At 45.2% G+C, this 16,976-nt stretch overlaps 1 protein-coding gene across 13 annotated transcripts in view; it reads right to left on the bottom strand.

Annotated features, from left to right (window-relative positions):
* The window catches only part of LOC138261643 (uncharacterized), a 1,036,964-nt gene that overhangs the window by 770,831 nt on the left and 249,157 nt on the right, over positions 1-16,976 (bottom strand). For all 13 annotated transcript variants that reach the window (XM_069210793.1, XM_069210797.1, XM_069210802.1 and 10 more), the window contains one exon: positions 6,456-6,566. In XM_069210793.1, coding sequence (XP_069066894.1) covers positions 6,456-6,566 — 111 coding nt within the window. The remainder of the gene's footprint in view (positions 1-6,455; positions 6,567-16,976) is intronic.

Genomic DNA, 16,976 nt, shown 5'->3' with positions numbered 1-16,976 from the left:
GCCCCTACCGGCTTCTCCTTTCACAGGGTGGACAGGAATACAGGCAGAGGAGGAGGCTTGGCCATTATTTGCAGGTCTGAGCTCACTTGCACCTGGAATAGTGCTAGTCACATACCAGAGGTCTGTGAAGCTATGGCCTTTAAACTACTCCTTGACAAATCTCTAGTCTTGGAAGGCCTGTTAATTTACCGGCCCCCCGGCCCCGTTTCTAAGTTCCTCTCGATATGGCCTTCATTATTGGAACCTTTAATCATGGCCCCTAAAGCAATCATCTTGGGAGATTTTAACATCCATTTTGATAATACGCGTGATTTGCTGGTTGCGGAATTCCTCAACCTTATGGTGGTTCTGGATTGGGTCCTAAAGGATGGGATGGCCACTCATAGAGCTGGTCATACCCTAGATGGGATTTTCACCCACACCGAGGAAGAATTGTATCTTTCAACGACCCCGTTAGAGTGGACGGATCATGCTCTCCTGACGTTTAAATTTCTGGCCAGGCAGCAGCCCATAATATCCATTCCCCAGAAAAAACTGATAAGATCCTGGAGAAATATCGAAGCAGAACCACTGAAAGTAACACTTATACATAATTGGAATGATCCAAAGGCGTCCATGCTGTCACCGCTTGCTAGATTTAATCTGGGCATTAGACAGGCAATGGACACGCTAGCACCGGCGAGGATCCCTGCTTCCCGTACTAGGAAAAAACCCAATCAACCTTGGTTCTCTCAAGCCCTCAAAATCTTACAGAGGAAATACCGGCAGAAGGAGCGCTGCTGGAAACCCAGCTTTGGTGAAGCCGAGAGGGTGGAGCTCAAGCTCGCACTTAACATTTACAAAGAAGCCTGTCGGGTAGCCAAATCGGACTATTTTACACGCAAAATTAGCGAAGCAACCAACTCTTCTAGAGAGTTATTTAGAACCGTTAACGTTCTCACCACTCCCTTAGGCACTCCCAAAGTAGAAAATTCTCAAGACTTCTGTAATAAAGTAGCCAAATTTTTTGAATGTAAAGTTCTTGACATTTACTCCAGCTTTAGGTTGGACAAGAAACTAGCTAACCCGTCCCCCTGGTTAACTACTCATCTGCACCCCGAGGTGACAATTAACGGGGTGCCAGACAAGCCACTCTTACTCTCAAAGTTTAAGATGCCCTCTCATGAGGTCTTGTGTAAACTGCTCTTGGAAGGTAAATCAGGCTCCCCTATGGATCCCTGCCCCCCTGCTATCCTCCAATTAGTACCAGAGCTAGCGGTTTCTATGCTGGCCCTTATTTTTCAGGAAGTGCTTGCAATGGGCTTATACCCCAGGGCATGGAAAGAAACCACTATTATTCCGTTAAAAAAGAAGGCAGCTGGCAAACCCGATGACTTGACGAACTTACGCCCAATAGCCCTTCTCCCCTATGCGGCCAAAATCTTAGAAAAACATCTTAATAAAGAATTGGTTGATTTCCTGTCTGCCTCTAAGGGCTTGGACAGCTCGCAACATGGTTTTCGGAAATCCCACAGCACTGAATCAGCTCTCATTGCATCATCGGACACCATACGCAGACTGAGGGATAAGGGGCAGGGGGTCTTTCTGGTGCTATTGGACCTGTCGGCAGCTTTTGACACCATTGCTCCTCATATCCTGCTAGACCATTTATATCAGGCAGGTATTAGAGACCAGGCTCTTAAATTGATCGAATCTTTTCTATCTGACAGGTGGGCCACAGTTAGTAGTGGCGACTTTAGATCCCCTGCCTACCTCTTGCCATGTGGGGTCCCTCAGGGCTCCTCCTTAAGCCCGACGCTATTTAACGTGTATGTAGCACCATTGGCAGAGCTGGTCCGCTCTTTTGGCTTTATTCCTACTTCATATGCAGACGATACTCAAATCATCATCCCTATTAATAAAGATCTTGAAGAAGTGGCCATCCGCTTCAACGCCTGTATGACAGCAGTGAATCACTGGATGAAGACCAACTGGTTGAAACTCAACTGTGAAAAAAATGAGATTTTGTGCTTTGGAATTGGAAGGGTACATTGGTCTTCTAGCTGGTGGCCTGAAGAATGTGGGACGCTTCCTGTTCCACGGTCTACCTCAAGAAATTTAGGAGTAGTATTTGATGAGCAACTGTCATTTAAACCTCAGGTCAATCTGATAATTAAGACCTGTATGTGGACTATGAAGAAATAAAAAAAAATATTTCCTTTTATTCCACAAACCTGCAGAACTACTGTCATTTTGGCTTTAGTCATTTCCAGATTAGATTATGGAAATGCGCTTTTACTCAATCTGGATAAAGAATCTCTGCACAAACTACAGCTGATGCAGAACACTGCTGCCAGGCTTTTATTAAAATTGCCTCACGGGGCCTCTGTTAAGAGGTGCCTTAAAGATCTACACTGGCTTCCGGTAATCCAGCGGCTCTCTTTTAAGGCTCTCTGCATCACCCACAAGGCTGTCCATGGGATTGGGCCTAAGGCTCTAACCACCAAGCTGCAATGGCACAGGCCGAATCGGCTGTTGCGCTCGGGCTGTGCCTATCAAATTCAAACATCCCGCACTAAGAAAGTAAAGTGGGGAGACAGAGCATTTACCATTGCGGCTGCTAAAATCTGGAACTCTCTACCATTGAACATAAGGCAAGAACATAACTATCTAATATTTAGGAAATTGGTCAAGACTTGGTTGTTTCCTCAATAAGTTTGGGAGTTTTCCGGTTAAGTTACCCCGCCTCACCCAGTTAGCGCTTCGATGCCCTTGGGCCGGAACGCGCTTTATAAATACTCAATACATACATACATTTAAGAGCCATACCAGGCGTTTCTTGTGCACTCTAGGAATGATGAAGCTATGGACATGGAAATAAGTGGGTATGCATCACAGACACTTTGATGAGTAGATGACTAACTGCCCTTAGGTTGTCAGATACTATGATTGTTGTGATGTGTGGTGCTGATCTTGGGCAGGGAGATGGTTGCTGATCGCACCCCTCCCTGCAAGGCGATGGTGAAAGGGAAGTTGTTCACTGGACCTTCTGGGTAAGCCTCTAAAGTAGATCTCATACACGCAATGGGAAAGTGTCCACTTACTTACTGCATGAAATACATTGTGCTGTCTGGTCCACCTTGACTATGGCCGTGCTCACTAAAAGCCTGTAGTTTGCTCTTAACTATCTCACTTGTGATTGTCATGTCATTACGTGCTGCCTGGTTGTTATTCAAAATGAAAATATATTTTAAATAAAAAACACAAATATGCCCTGTTGTTGTGACAGCATGTCCTCCCAGAGGGGCAGCCTGACCAGAGTGCATATGCTCAAGCCCAGGAGGTCGGGATACCATGCTCTCCATGCCCAATTCTGAGCCACTAGAATAACTTGTTCCTGGTCAGGCCTTATCTTCTTGAGAACTTGGGGCAGTAGTGGTATTGGCAGAAAGGTAAATAGGAGTCCCACGCAAGGAAGAATGTGTCTTCAGGCAAGAGACACCTTGGAAACTCCAAAGCGCAGAAGTGCGGACTTATTCTCCCTATTTGTAGAGGAGAACGTTTGGCCCGCCAGATGTAACTGTTATTCATAATCTCGTAGGCACCGACGGCTGAGCTTGTCCATCCTAGCATTAAACGATCCTTCCAGGCAGAACACCACCAGTAAGATTCCTTGGTGGTGCAGCCCCTTCCTGAAATGCAAGGCATCCTGGCATAGGGACCATGTGGTTAACCACTTATGCAGTCACTGTGCAGGTCAACAATGAACAGCTTTTAATTCCCAACCACAAGCTCTGAATAAGCCTTTTGTTCTGTGAGCCAGCCATACTTCTGAAGGGAAACAAAATTTGTTCCTACTTTCCTTTAAGTTAAACTCCAGAGACTTAGGAGTGTGAAATGTCAAAAGCGAGAATCCAGGAAATATCGAAGAAAAACCCATGTGCAGAAAGATCTCAGGACAAAGCTTTGAGGAAGACTCCCATCCACGCTATTTGCAGTAGAAATCTAAAGTATGGTATGATGCGGGGGAGTGTTGACAGGTGCTCTCTCACCGCACTGGGCAAAGAGCAGGCCTTTCTAACGAGACAAATGTGGTATTATGATGGTATAGGTCTAAACAATATATATAACACAATGTATTTGTATTAGAAAAGAAGGCCAGGTACCACCTAACTAAAGTAAGTGAAAACATTTCTTCCACAAAATGACTTTACAAGTGCTGTTCAAGCCCTCGTACTGTCACATTTGGATATTAGTAATGCCCTGCTCCGTGGCATCCCAGACTGCACACTGGCACCCCCTTAGGGTATTCTACATGCCACAGCACTTCTGAGCTAGGGCCGGAACAAATATGATCACATCACTGCCATCCTAATGGAACTGTATTGGTTCCCCTGACTAGCTGGCACCCTCTTCAAAACCAGCTGCATCATTTACAATGCCATCAAGGTCAGCACTCCTACTTATCTTGCAGACAAGCAAAGCACCTCTGGTGGTTTTGGCAGACCCACAGCCAGAACTCCATAACACTGCAGACTAAGAAGTATAAAAATGATAAAAGAAGGCAGCAGTTTTTTTCCTTCTACGCACACATTATCTAGAACATCTTCCCTGTCTCCATCAAGACAGCTCTTAGGAGAAAGTTGAAGAAGCACCTTTTTTGAAGAACACTACATCAGAACACATTAACCATCCACAAACCCGCTACCTCTTCTATTATTCACTGACTTTATGCTTGTCTTTGACCATGTACAGCGCTCTGCTGCCTTCTGAAAAGATTTGCACCACTTACCCACACACATACATATATTTGTACTACTTAAAGAATACCACTGTGGAGCTCTGAGGACGCAAACTGATCCAATGGGGGAGCCAAACATAACATTTGCTCTGTTATGTATCCCTGTCCCAAAGGTAAAACTGAAAAACTCCTTACCTGCCATCCGAGACAAGCCTTCACCACCTTCCCTGCCTGAATTCCTCCACCTACAGAAGTGCTTACTGCTTTCATTCATTGCAGACAGCCAGTGCTGCAATTACAGGAATTTAGAGAACCCCGTCACCATGACCTGCAAAGGTCTTTATGACATCACAACAGTGTGTAACCAGTTTTGTTATTATCAAGTGTTGATATGTCATACAAGTGGGTTATGGCATTTAGAAAGTAAAAAAAAATGATAAAGACTCTTTGTGAGAGCCATACATAATAACTAGGAAATAGTTTATGGGTAAACACAATCTTCCATGTGAAATACTGCAGTGCCAGTCAGATGGCCAGCAAATCTCTAACTGGTGAAAATCTTTAGTGCTTATTTTCTTGCAGATTCTGCTAAAAGTAAAATCACATCAGTCTCATTCTTTGTCTCCTTTGCTGAACCAGGTCTGTTGCAATATTCATGTCAGGACTCTCTGCATAGTGATAAAAGCCAGGAAAATTATCCATTACCACACCACCTTCAAATGTTCATCACAAAACAAACATTTAGAGTGGCCACTGTTCCCCTCATAGATGCCACCTGTTGCGGCTTATATTAAACATTTTTTCACCATGGATGTAGCAAAATGCCCACTACTGGCACTCAGTAAACTAGTAAACTGCTATTTCCTTAGTTAAGATTCCTTTAGCCCTCCTTTCACATTCACAAACTTCAACCTCTTCTTTGTCGCTTATCAGAGAAGCCCAGCTTTTTCCAACACCTACAGCTGCATAGTATTAAAAAAGGTGCATTACAAATCCTAGTTCCAGGGTGGTCTTTAAAAAGCAAAGTCAGGAGACTTTGGGGGGTCTCAAATTTCACTCTGCACCTTAAACAACAATTGCTCTAGATCCAAATTTGGGATTTGCTTTGAACACCATAAGCAATTAACGGTGACAACATAACCTGGGACCTTCAACAGACTGCAGCTCCTTCCTGCCCTTCACCTTTTCAATTGCAATGAGTGAGCAATTTGCACTTAAGCTTTCTATCCCCGTGTAAAAGGATGAGCCGGAGGTTCACATATGGGCTGGCACTCTACGAGTAGTTATAGAAACTTGTTTAGAAATGCTAATTAAATAGCTATCCAAACATTTGTTTGAAATGTGTACATATAATTCCAACCTATTACACTAAGGCTTGTGAGGGACTAGTACAAACACTGACATGAACATATAGTCAGAAGGCAGGACTGCAACTTTTGTTTTCGTCAATTGACTTATTTCTGGTTTTAAAAGTAGGTACAAATTTACCATGTGCTTTTAGAAAACAAGCACAGACCTACATCAAGACAACCTCCACCTGGTGTGGCGATGCCCTTAAGTGTAACACTTACTATGACAGAAAGACGATAGGTAGACAGCTGAAGACAATCCTACTGATGCAAAAGGAAACAAGTAACTTCACAATAAAAGGATGGATCATAATGCCAAAGACATACATTTTCATTGGTTTAAAACCTGATGATCATGGCAGAATTATCCAGAAGAGGCCACTCACCTGTTCCTCCCAAGGCTTTTGACTGTAGTTGGTGGACTCTAATGACTCTTGAGTAGGAAAGAAGGTCTCCACATGTTGCTTTTCGTGCTGCGAGGTTGAGTGTTCGACAGGCTGTGATAAAAACAAAGCGCCAAGTGTTACAAGTCCAATTCTTTACCTCATTTATATAAATTGCAGATAAAATAGTCAACGGTGAGGATCAGTGGATAGAGGCGATTCTTTGGCTGCAGCGTTTGTCACACTGGCTGCTGCGTTTACTACGGTACATTTACTGCATTTCCCCAAAATATGCATACTTGAGCAATAATGTTTTTCTTTCTCAAATGGATAAAAATAATACTGACACAGAACATGCCATGACATTTCCATTTTGTGCTGCATAATTCAGATGAACGAGTTACTTACCTTCGGTAACGTCTTATCTGGGAGAGGCTATACAGCCGCAGATTCCTTACCTTAAAATATTCCCCAGGCGTCAGACTGAATATGGAAAATCAAGAGCAGTACTTCTGCGTCCCAGCAGCTATGGTCGATCAACCACGCGTTGAAGTCATCCTCACCGGATGTGACGTCCACGGTGCCTAGATAGGCACCACCTAAGCGCACTGACATCAGTTTCACTGCATTAATCTTTCCGCACCAGTAGGCTGACTTAGCAGTGTGGAGAAACAAAGGAATGCAATGACCTTTTCGGTAGGGAGAATGGTTTGCAGAAACTGACAAACTGGGAGGGTCGGGTAAGGAACCTGCAGCTAGTTAAAGTCTCAACTAGAAAAGGCAGTGTTTCTCAACTTCTGGCCTGGGGCCCCTGTGAGTCCGCAAAGCCTCCTCATAGGGTTCGTGACTGCTTTGAAACTTAACTAATGTTAACAGATTAGTTACATGCACACAAGCAAACATTTTAAGCATACTGTAAATGTCAAGGAATTTGAAGCTGGAGGCTAAAAATTAAATTAGTATCCTCAGATTGATTTGTGGGAGCAGTGAGGGCTTCAATTGAATTTAGAAAAGCTCCAACCTTCCTATTAATTTTTTTATTTTTTTTTACATTTTATTTCTATTGGTTTGCAAATTAAATTTAAAAAGTGTTATCATTTGTGTATGTGTTTGATGGAATACGTGTTTCTGTATTTTATGTGTATTGTTTCGCGGTTTAAATCATCGACAATGTTTAGGTCTGGGTCCCCGGCGTCCAGATTCCAATAATGATTCAGTGGGGGTCCCCAGGCTCCAGTAATGATAAAGTGGGGGTTCAAATAAGTCTAAAATTTGGAAACTACTAATATAAGGCATCACTGAAGGTAACTTGTTTGTCAGCATATTACTTCCCTTAGAATAAATATAGATATCACGGCAATACCTTTTGGTGGATCGGAGAACTGATTCAGATGAAAAAGTACTGGAAGACAGACTGGGCAAACTGTCCATCATAATAGACTTGTATTTCAAGGCAGTAATATTTGTGAAATGTGTGCAGGGATGCCCACATGGCAGTCTAATAGATGCCCAGGACAGGGACTCCACAAGCTAACACAGTGGTCGCAGCTTTTGCTCTGGTAGAATGAGCCAACAAGGCCTCAGGGGGTTGCTTTTTGGCCACTGCATAGAAGATATTAATGCAGAGTATAATCCAAAATTTTTATAAAATAAAATAAATTTAAAAAAAACACACCTTTTCGGCGCGGTCCTGCGCTTCGCTTCCCTGCTGGATGAACGCAGACTCCCAGCCTGCCTTGCGGCTAGTCCTAACGCTGCTCAAAGCAGCATCAGGATTGGCTGGGAGCGCCCTGGCTGGGCACTCCCACGCAGACTAGGATCCCGTGCAGGCTCTCTCCAGCCTGGCAACTGAGTTGCCTACTGCGCATGTGTGTTTGGCCGGCCCGAGCCGGTCGGCCAAACATACATGTGCAGTGAGGGAGCGTGTTGAGCACTCATCCTCACAGCTCCTCACCCCAGATGCCCCGCCCCTTTCACAACGAGGGGACAATAAACACAGTTTATTGTCCCCTCGTGGTGAAAGTTTTGCAGCTTCTTTGACACTCCTCCACCCTAACAGAGGAGCGACCCCTGGGGTTGGGGAGAAACAGATGTTGAAGACCTTTCAGAAATCATTGCACAACTGGCGAGTTGAACAGGAAGGGTTAATCTAGCAACAGCAAAAAAGTGAAAATGGCCAAAAGATACCCCTTAACTGCACCCTGTGCAAGGTGTTGCCGTGCTAACAACAACACAAATAGCAACTGTAAGGGAATGCTTCTTTTTGTATGCCCACCAGCAAAGTTTTGGACTGATGCCGCTAGCTTTTCTACTCTGAGAGTCCACTTAAGCCTGCTAACCAGACCTCAGTGCCAATGCCCTGACAATAAAGTATATATTTTTGAATGGCTTTATACCCAATTGGCATAAGCTAACTTACTTGTCAGTCCCTAGTATATGATAACCAGTAACTGTTGATTAGAGGGTCACCCCAGGGATTGCACCACTGGTTGTGCCACCCTGGGTGCGACATATGTAAAACATGGCGCTCAGTCTGCCACTGCAGACTGGATGGGCAGTTTTAAACTGGTTACTTGACTTTGCCATTTAAAGTAATGGCGAAGGCCAATCCTCCATTTATTTTTCATATATGCAAGTCATCCCTAAGGTAGGCTTACAGAGCCCTAAGGCAGAGTCATGTATATTAGAAAGTGAATATATATTTTCACATGCTCCAACAGTAAAAATATGCAATTACCATTTTTACTGTGGAGAACGCTTCTAGCCCCACTGGCTAATGCAGAGTTACAAGCTGATGCCTCAGCCCTGGTAACTTCTGACTGAGACTACTAAAGTTGGTACTTTAAGGTGCCAAACAACTAGTTACATTAAGCCAGACGATGCTCAAGTCGAAATTAAAGCAACTTGGTGAAGTGTGCACCTTTTACAAAGTTGCCACTTTGTTGCCCAATTTCTCCTGTGCCTGTTCACTGTTGCACATGGGGTCTGTCCTTGAGGCAGCTTTTTGCCCTCGTAGGGAGACATGAAAATGACTCCCAAGAAAGGACAGAATAGAAGGCTGCATGGGGGAGAGGTGTTACCTCTTCCTGGCAGGAAGCCACACAGTTGTTAGCCCAAAAGGCAAGCTTCAAAGGAGACGTCGCATTTGAAGGGCAAATAGGAAACACTTAGGAGAGGGGCTACTCTATTTTTTAGGTAGACAGGACAGGGAGGGGGAAACATATGTCAAACCTGTTTTCCAAGGGCATGTAGCCCCATGGTAACCACACCTCAGGGTTTCGCTAGGGACTTCTGCGTGTCGAGAGAGGAGATCTGTCATCTTGGGAGAAGGCAGAATTGAGACATCTGGGATAGCTAGATGCCACACTTCAAGGAAAATCGTCATCAGACAGAGGGGAGTGGGGGGACATGTACCCAGTAGCCCATTGTCTAGCGACCGCACTCTACTATGGGGGCATTGTCAGGGCATCAAAAGGGCACCTCTGGCATCCACAACTGAAATATTTTCAGATTAGAGAAAAGGATCAAATAAGGACTGCCATGCTGCACCAAGGACCTTGCAAAGAAAGGCTGCCCTGAACTGAATTGAACCTGCAGAACCTGGTGGCTAGTAAAGAAGGGACTGTGTCTGCTGTGTCCTACTTGTGAAAAAGTAGACTCCTAAGCCAAGGCAAAGCAAGAGACCCCAAGGGTCAGTTGTCTGGCTTCCTGTTTGCAGCACAGGGCCACAACAGCTGATGAAGCCTGCTGGGGGGAGTTGATAGCATAGATTACTGAATCACTGCTCTTCGCTGCCATGCAGCGCAAGGAAAAGACATGAAGCTTATAAATTGCCCCAAGTATTCTGGAACTGGGAGAGTCGACAGAGTGCAGCTAGGTTATCCAGAAGGCAAGCTACCACCAAAAGAAGAAAACCAATCTACCAGCTGGAAGGACTTCTGCCAAGCTTGAGAGACTTTTGAAAGATATCAACCACTTTGGCTGGGATCACCTCACCAAGCATGTGGACTGAGGAGTAGCCCCAGGAAGACCCCAGTCAACTGCAAAGCCTCTTCAGCAACATATATCCTTACATTAGGTACCACTCCATACATATAAGTCAAAGGTAAGGGGCCACTAACACTGGGAATTAAATGAAGACTGCTTTGCCTGGATAGGTAACTGTTGCTATGGACCTTGCTGGTACCCCTGACTGGCTCCCTGCCGGAGCTGGTCACTTACAATCACTCTAAGTAACCATATTGATACCTACCACAGTTTTTCCATAAAAAGTTTCTGTGTCAAATTCACTGAAGATGCTGTTGCTGGTTTACAGTTAAGTAAAACATGTTTATTTACTATACCAACTAAATTATTTATCTCTGGAAGCCTCTGGTGGATCTTTTTCATTTTGGTGTAAAAATTATACACAAATATAAACTATTGTTCTAAATTATTGTCAATTCATTTGGTGAATTGTGTATTTCTCCTTCAATTGTTCTGGTGCTGCCTAAATTCTTCAGACTTGTTCCTTTGTGTAAACCGGACTGTTCAGAGACACCGATACCTAGGGCTCAGCTAAGGGTTTAATGAAACCAACTGGTCCTAAAAGGGTTAATAAGTGTAATACATGGTGAAATCACATAACCACACCATATACTCTAGCCCATTTCCTCACAGCAATATCTCAGAAGAAGGTGCAGAAAGAGAGTAAACATGTTTTTTAGTGCACTAAGCCAGAAACTTGTCACAATGGCAGGCATTTAGACTCTTTGAAGAGGGACACCTGTCTGCCAAGATGACCTTGCTCACTTCGCAATGGAGGTCAAAGACTAAACTGCAGCCACTCTATCTCCACGCATAAAGGCAGAGAGTGCACAGGTTAGTGTGCAGAACCCTGTCCTGTTGCTGTGAAAGAAGATCCTCCAGAAGGGGCAGCATGGTCAGAGGACCAATGCTAATGAGTTCTGGATACTATACTGTCAGTGTGCAATCCAGAGCCAGAAGTCTGGGCAAGAGTTGTATCAGCAGGAAGGTGTACAGGAGTCCTGAGCCCAACTGGAGACTACATACATGCTCTAAGCAAGAGCTGCATGGAAACTCCAACACGCAGACGTGCTGACGTTGCACATTGATGGCAGTGGTGCATATATCTAACCAAGGTTCTCCCCAGTCTTCGAAGAGACCTTGCATTAGCTCCAAATGTAGATGATGTTCATGATACAAAAGCATCATGATCAGTTAATACTTTTTGAGTTAAGAATTTTACAGGTTTGAAAAATCAACACAGTGCAATTTCTGAGCGGTAATGTTATCCTATTGAGGAAAGGCACATACTGCATACAGGTACTTTACAGCGATTTACAGGGCCAATCCTCCGGAGTTAAAGCAAGTATAGGGCAAATTCCAAGGCAGCATCAACAGGTCACTTCGGGAAGCACTTCAGTGTCTGGGTGCAGAGGTGCTTTTCAGTGTAAGGTGCCCTAATATTATCCTTTGGGAAAAGGAACATATACTGCATTCGAGCACTTAGCAAGAATTTACAGGACTGATCTTCTGGACTTGAGGTGAGTATAGGGCAAGGTCCAAGGCCACACCAACGGTCACGCTCTGTGGGGTCCAGGTGCAGAGGTGCGTTACAGCATTGGATGTCCTATCCACTTAAAAGGAAATCAGTCTAGTCAGAAAGAGGCTGCAAGCAGGGACTGGGGAGCCAGCCCCGGGGAACACAGGGGGGCTTACCCCTTGAGATCCTCCTCAGGCACATAAGGACACTGTTGGCCCACCTCTCCTCGGGCTGTGGGGCTAGGGTACAGTGGTGTCTTTTGGGGTCTGGTTCTGATGCAGGAGATACTCGCGATTAGAGGGAGTCTGCAGAAAGAGGATGTAGGTGGCATCAGGAAGTCCACAGTTGGCAAACCCAAGGTGGGCCTCGTCTCTGGAGGGTCAGAGAACCATGCTGGCACCAATGGCCCACTTCAACATGGGCTAGGGGGCACAGGTGAAGTGGTGCTTTCCAGTGTTGGGTTTTGGCTGTCCATAGTCCCCGCAGTTCTTCTGGGGTGCCTGCAGGATGAGAGGCTCTGCTGCTCAACAGTCCTTCCAGGCTTTTGGAGGCACAGGAAGTTTCAGGACCAATCGTCTTGGTGCAATTGTCAAGGACAGCAGCCAGGCCAGAAGGACTGGGGCCCAGTCAACTGCTGGTCTTCTTGTCCTTGCCACTCTTCAGGGTCTGATCTTTTCCCTTCAGTTCAGCAGGATCTAATTTTCCAGTGCCAGGGGCTTCCCTAAATAGTGGATTTAGGGGTATGGGGGAGTGTAAGGTAGTAGCCAATGGGCTACTTACCCCCGGGGGTCACTACATCTCCTATATGACCACAAACTGTGGGAAGTGGGCATAACCCAGTTCCTAGTTCTACCATCACCAAGATGGCAGACTTTCAATTTTCATGTCCACATTGGTTTGCCCTCCTTAGTAATGGAATTGACCTGAGGTGGACACGTCTGACCATTAACTTTCCCACCTGAGTAGGGACCAAATGGGCCCTGGGCCAGAGGGGTGCGCATCTCCTCACCTCTGAGGAAAGTCAGATCTGCATACTAAGGGCAATGGGCACTTTGAAGCCCCCTGCCTTGGAATGCAGGTCAAGTGTGTGTGTGGTGTGGTGTGGTGTGGTGTGGTGTGGTGTGTGTGTGTGTGTGTGTGTGTGTGTGTAAGGGGGGGGGGGGGGCTGGCAGGATACAGGATTTGTTCCTGACCACCAGAGAGCAGAGGCTATCAGGCCTGGGGGTCAGAAACGTGTCTGCTGGCTGACTAGATTAACTAGTCTGCCATCAACAGACAGGTAGTTGGTAGGTTTTTCAGGGGGCACCTCTAATGTGCCCTCTGGGTGCATGTATTAATAAATCCACCACTGGAATCAGTGAGAGTTTATTATTATGAGATGTTTGATACCAAATATCCCTACTTTCAGTGACGTCATCATGTAGATGGTAAACTCATACTGGCCAGTGTCCACCACATGCACGTACAATGGCTTCCCTGATCACTTACTATGTCTAAGAACCAACAAAGACGTAGCAGGGGCATATCTGCTCTTGCAGATATGTCTACACATTTAATATAACGCGCCCTTCATTAGGGCTGTAAGGCCTGTTGTAGGGGTGACTTACATATGATGCATGTATAGTGTTAGGGATCATGGCACACAGGCTGTGAGCCATATCGTGTTTTCACTTTTAGCTGTACAGACATGCAGCCTGCAATGCCAGTCTGTATAAGCTAGGTGAGGGGTCCTCAAGGGTGGCATAATACATACAGCCGCCCTAGGAGACCCTCTTTGGTACCCATGCCATAGGTACCTGGGGTACCCTTTACTAAGGACTTACAGGGGTGCCAAAGGTTTTGCCAATTGGGAAACAATTATACAGTTTTAGGGAAAGAGATCTGGCACGAAGGATCTGGATAACAGGAACCGCGTGCACTTTCTGTCGAAATTGCATCAAATACCAGGCAAAAAGTAGAGGTGACCATGTGAAAAAGGACCTCTTTCCTACAGGTAACCTTTGCCGGCAGGAGGCCATGAGACCCAGTAGCCTAGAGTCAGTCTCATTGGAATCCAAGATAGAGGCTGAAACATAGGTGTCATAGTCTGAATATCCGGGACTTGCCACTCTGGAAGACAGGTGCAAAATTGCACTATGTCCAGAATGGCTCAGATGAAAGCAAGCATCTGAGAGCGAGTCAATTATGACTCCAGCACACTGATAGTAAACCACAGCGAATGCAGGAGGACTGCCGTAGTCTGGAGGTCAGACATGACTACTAGGCGTGAGCCTGCTTTCAACAGACAGCCTTCGAAGTAGGGGAAGATTGGAACCTCTGACCCTTGCAGATGGGCTGCAGCTACTGCCATCACTTTTGGGAACCCCCAAAGGGCACTGGTAAGACCAAAGGGAAGTAAAGCAAACTGAAAGTGCTTGTGGCCCACTGTGAACCACAGGTAGCGTTTGTGGACAGCAGGACAGATATATGGAAATATGGGTCCTGCAAGTCCAGTGCTACTATCCAGTTTGAGCTAGGGAAGACAGAACCTGAGCTAACATGAGAATTTTGAATTTCTCTTTCTTCAGGAAGTAGTTGAGAGGGCAGATATCCAGAAGAGAGTGGAGACCTCTGTCCTTTTTTTGGCACCAGAAAGTAGTAGGAATAACAACTACCACTTACTTCTAATGTCAGTACCCTCTCAATGGCTCCTTTGCACAAAATGGTCAGTGCTTCCTGACACAACAGCAAGAGATGATCCACAGTCAGCCAATCTGAGGACGGTGGAATGGGTGGTGGAGTTTTCGCAAATGGAAGAGCATAACCCCTCTGGAAATTCTGGAGTACTCACTTGTCTGATATTAGAGACTGTCAGAGGGGCTGGTGCTGCTAGATCCGGTCACCAACTGGTTGCTAGTGACCTTACGAGGGCAAGAGGTTTGGAGGCTGAGGCTACTTGGGGGCGGGGAGGGTGGCAGGAAGGGCAGATTTCTGGTGTTGGGTCCCATAAGGCTTGTGGGAGCTGCATCTGCAGCCACAAAAAGGACTGGGGGACTGGAGGGTCTGTTGTTCATGGTGGCGGTTATTAGCCCCTACTGTACACACAGCAGTGGCGAAAGGCAGAAGGAGGCTGGAGTGGGGCCACAGAAAGTCCCAATGACAAGGCGATGGACCTGAAACCCTAGAACACTAAATATGCCTTAACGCCAAACAGGCAAGTGGTGTCAAAGGACTCTCCAAAAGGGATGCCTGGACATCACCAGAGAAGCTGGATGACCTCAGCAGGCATGGAGACAGAGCGCCACCACCATAGCGATCACTGTACCCAGTGAGTCTGTTGTGTCCAGTCCGCAGCATATTGTGAACTTTGCGGCTTCCCTGCCATCGACAATCGTCATGGATCAAGATGTCTCAGGCCTCCTCTGAGACCATGGGCAGCAGCATTTATACCACTTAGTCCCACAATGTATGGGTGTAGCGGTCATGGAGTCATTTGGTGTTCACAGATCACAGGTGTTGGACCAGACCCTTATGCAGGGTTGTCCCAAAACATTTGCATTCATCCTCCTTTTTTTTTCTGACTCTTTTTTCGTTGGCCAAAGGACTATGGGCACTTTGGGCCAGATGTATCAAGGTTGTTTCCATTCGGAAATGGTGCGAATGCCCATTTGCAAATGTAAAAAGCCAGTTCAGAATGTACGAAAGACATTCTGAACGCAATTTTAAGGAATCGCAAAAATAGCGATTGCTTAAAATTGCGACCCTGTTTAGAGGGTCGCAAATTGCGACTCTCTAAATAAGAAATCGCAAATAAGGATTCCTTATTTGTGATTTCTTAGCACATGTATGAAGCCATTCCTAAATGCAATTTGGGCACTTAGGAATCACTATTTACCACCAGGTTGAACCTGGTGGTAACCATGTGCAAAATTTAAAAATGCATTTAAAATGCATTTTTAAAATGTACATGTAAAGCACACATGCCCTTTTGGCATGTGTGCACCTTACATGTCCTCCCAAAATTTTTTGGGGTGCAGCAGTGGGGGCCTTAGGCCCCCAGAACCCAGGGTTTTTGCATTTCCAAAATTGCGATTTCTGGTTAAGAAATCGCAATTTTTGAAATGCAAAAAATTTGCAGATATGGGCCAACAGGCCCATAGGTGCGAATGGGGACAGATTCTCTATTTGCTATTCGGTAATAGCATTTCCCATTTTTAAGAAATCGCTATTACCGAATCGCAAAAATCATACATACCTTTTTGCATTTCTGAAATAGCGATTTCTTAAAAATCGCTATTTGAGAATCGCAAATCGTTGTATGATACATCTGGCCCCTTACAACTGCTAACCAGTACTAAAGTGCATATGCTCTTTGTCTAATTTGTATTGGTGATTTGTTTATCCATGATTGGCATGACTGATTTACTATTAAGTCCCTAGTATAGTTAACCAGGTATGCTCAGGGTCTGTAAGTCAAATGCTACTAGTTGGCCTGCAGGCCTGAATGTGCCACCCACATGAGTAGCCCAGCATACATGTCTCAGGCCTGCCAATGCGGTGCCTGTGTGTTCAATTTTAAATTGCCATTGGCAAACTAGCAAGTGCACTCACTTGCCAGGTCCAAACATTCCCTTTTACTACATGTAAGTCACCCCTAAAGTAGGCCCAGGACAGCCCCATGGCAAGGGGCAGTGTATTTAAAAGTAGGGTGTGTGCTGGTGTGTTTTACATGCCTTGATAGTGAAATGCTGCTAAATTTGTTTTTCACGTTTGTAAGACCTGTCTCTCCCATAGGTTAACATGGGGATCAATTTGAAATACCTTTTAAGTGTATTTTCGCATTGAGAGCAGATCAAGATTTGGAGTTTGGGGTCTCTGAACTCATAATTTAAAAATATAATAATATTTGTTGAAGTTGTTTTTTGGATTATAAGCTTGAAAATGGCACTTTTCTTGCTTAATCATTTTATGCCTCTACTTGTCTGTTGAATACACATCTG

The sequence above is a fragment of the Pleurodeles waltl genome, chromosome 10, assembly GCF_031143425.1.
Source record: "Pleurodeles waltl isolate 20211129_DDA chromosome 10, aPleWal1.hap1.20221129, whole genome shotgun sequence".
In the NCBI taxonomy this organism is placed as follows: Eukaryota; Metazoa; Chordata; class Amphibia; order Caudata; family Salamandridae; genus Pleurodeles; species Pleurodeles waltl.
Note: the sequence above shows the minus strand (reverse complement) of the source record. Positions and strands in the feature narration are given on the sequence as shown.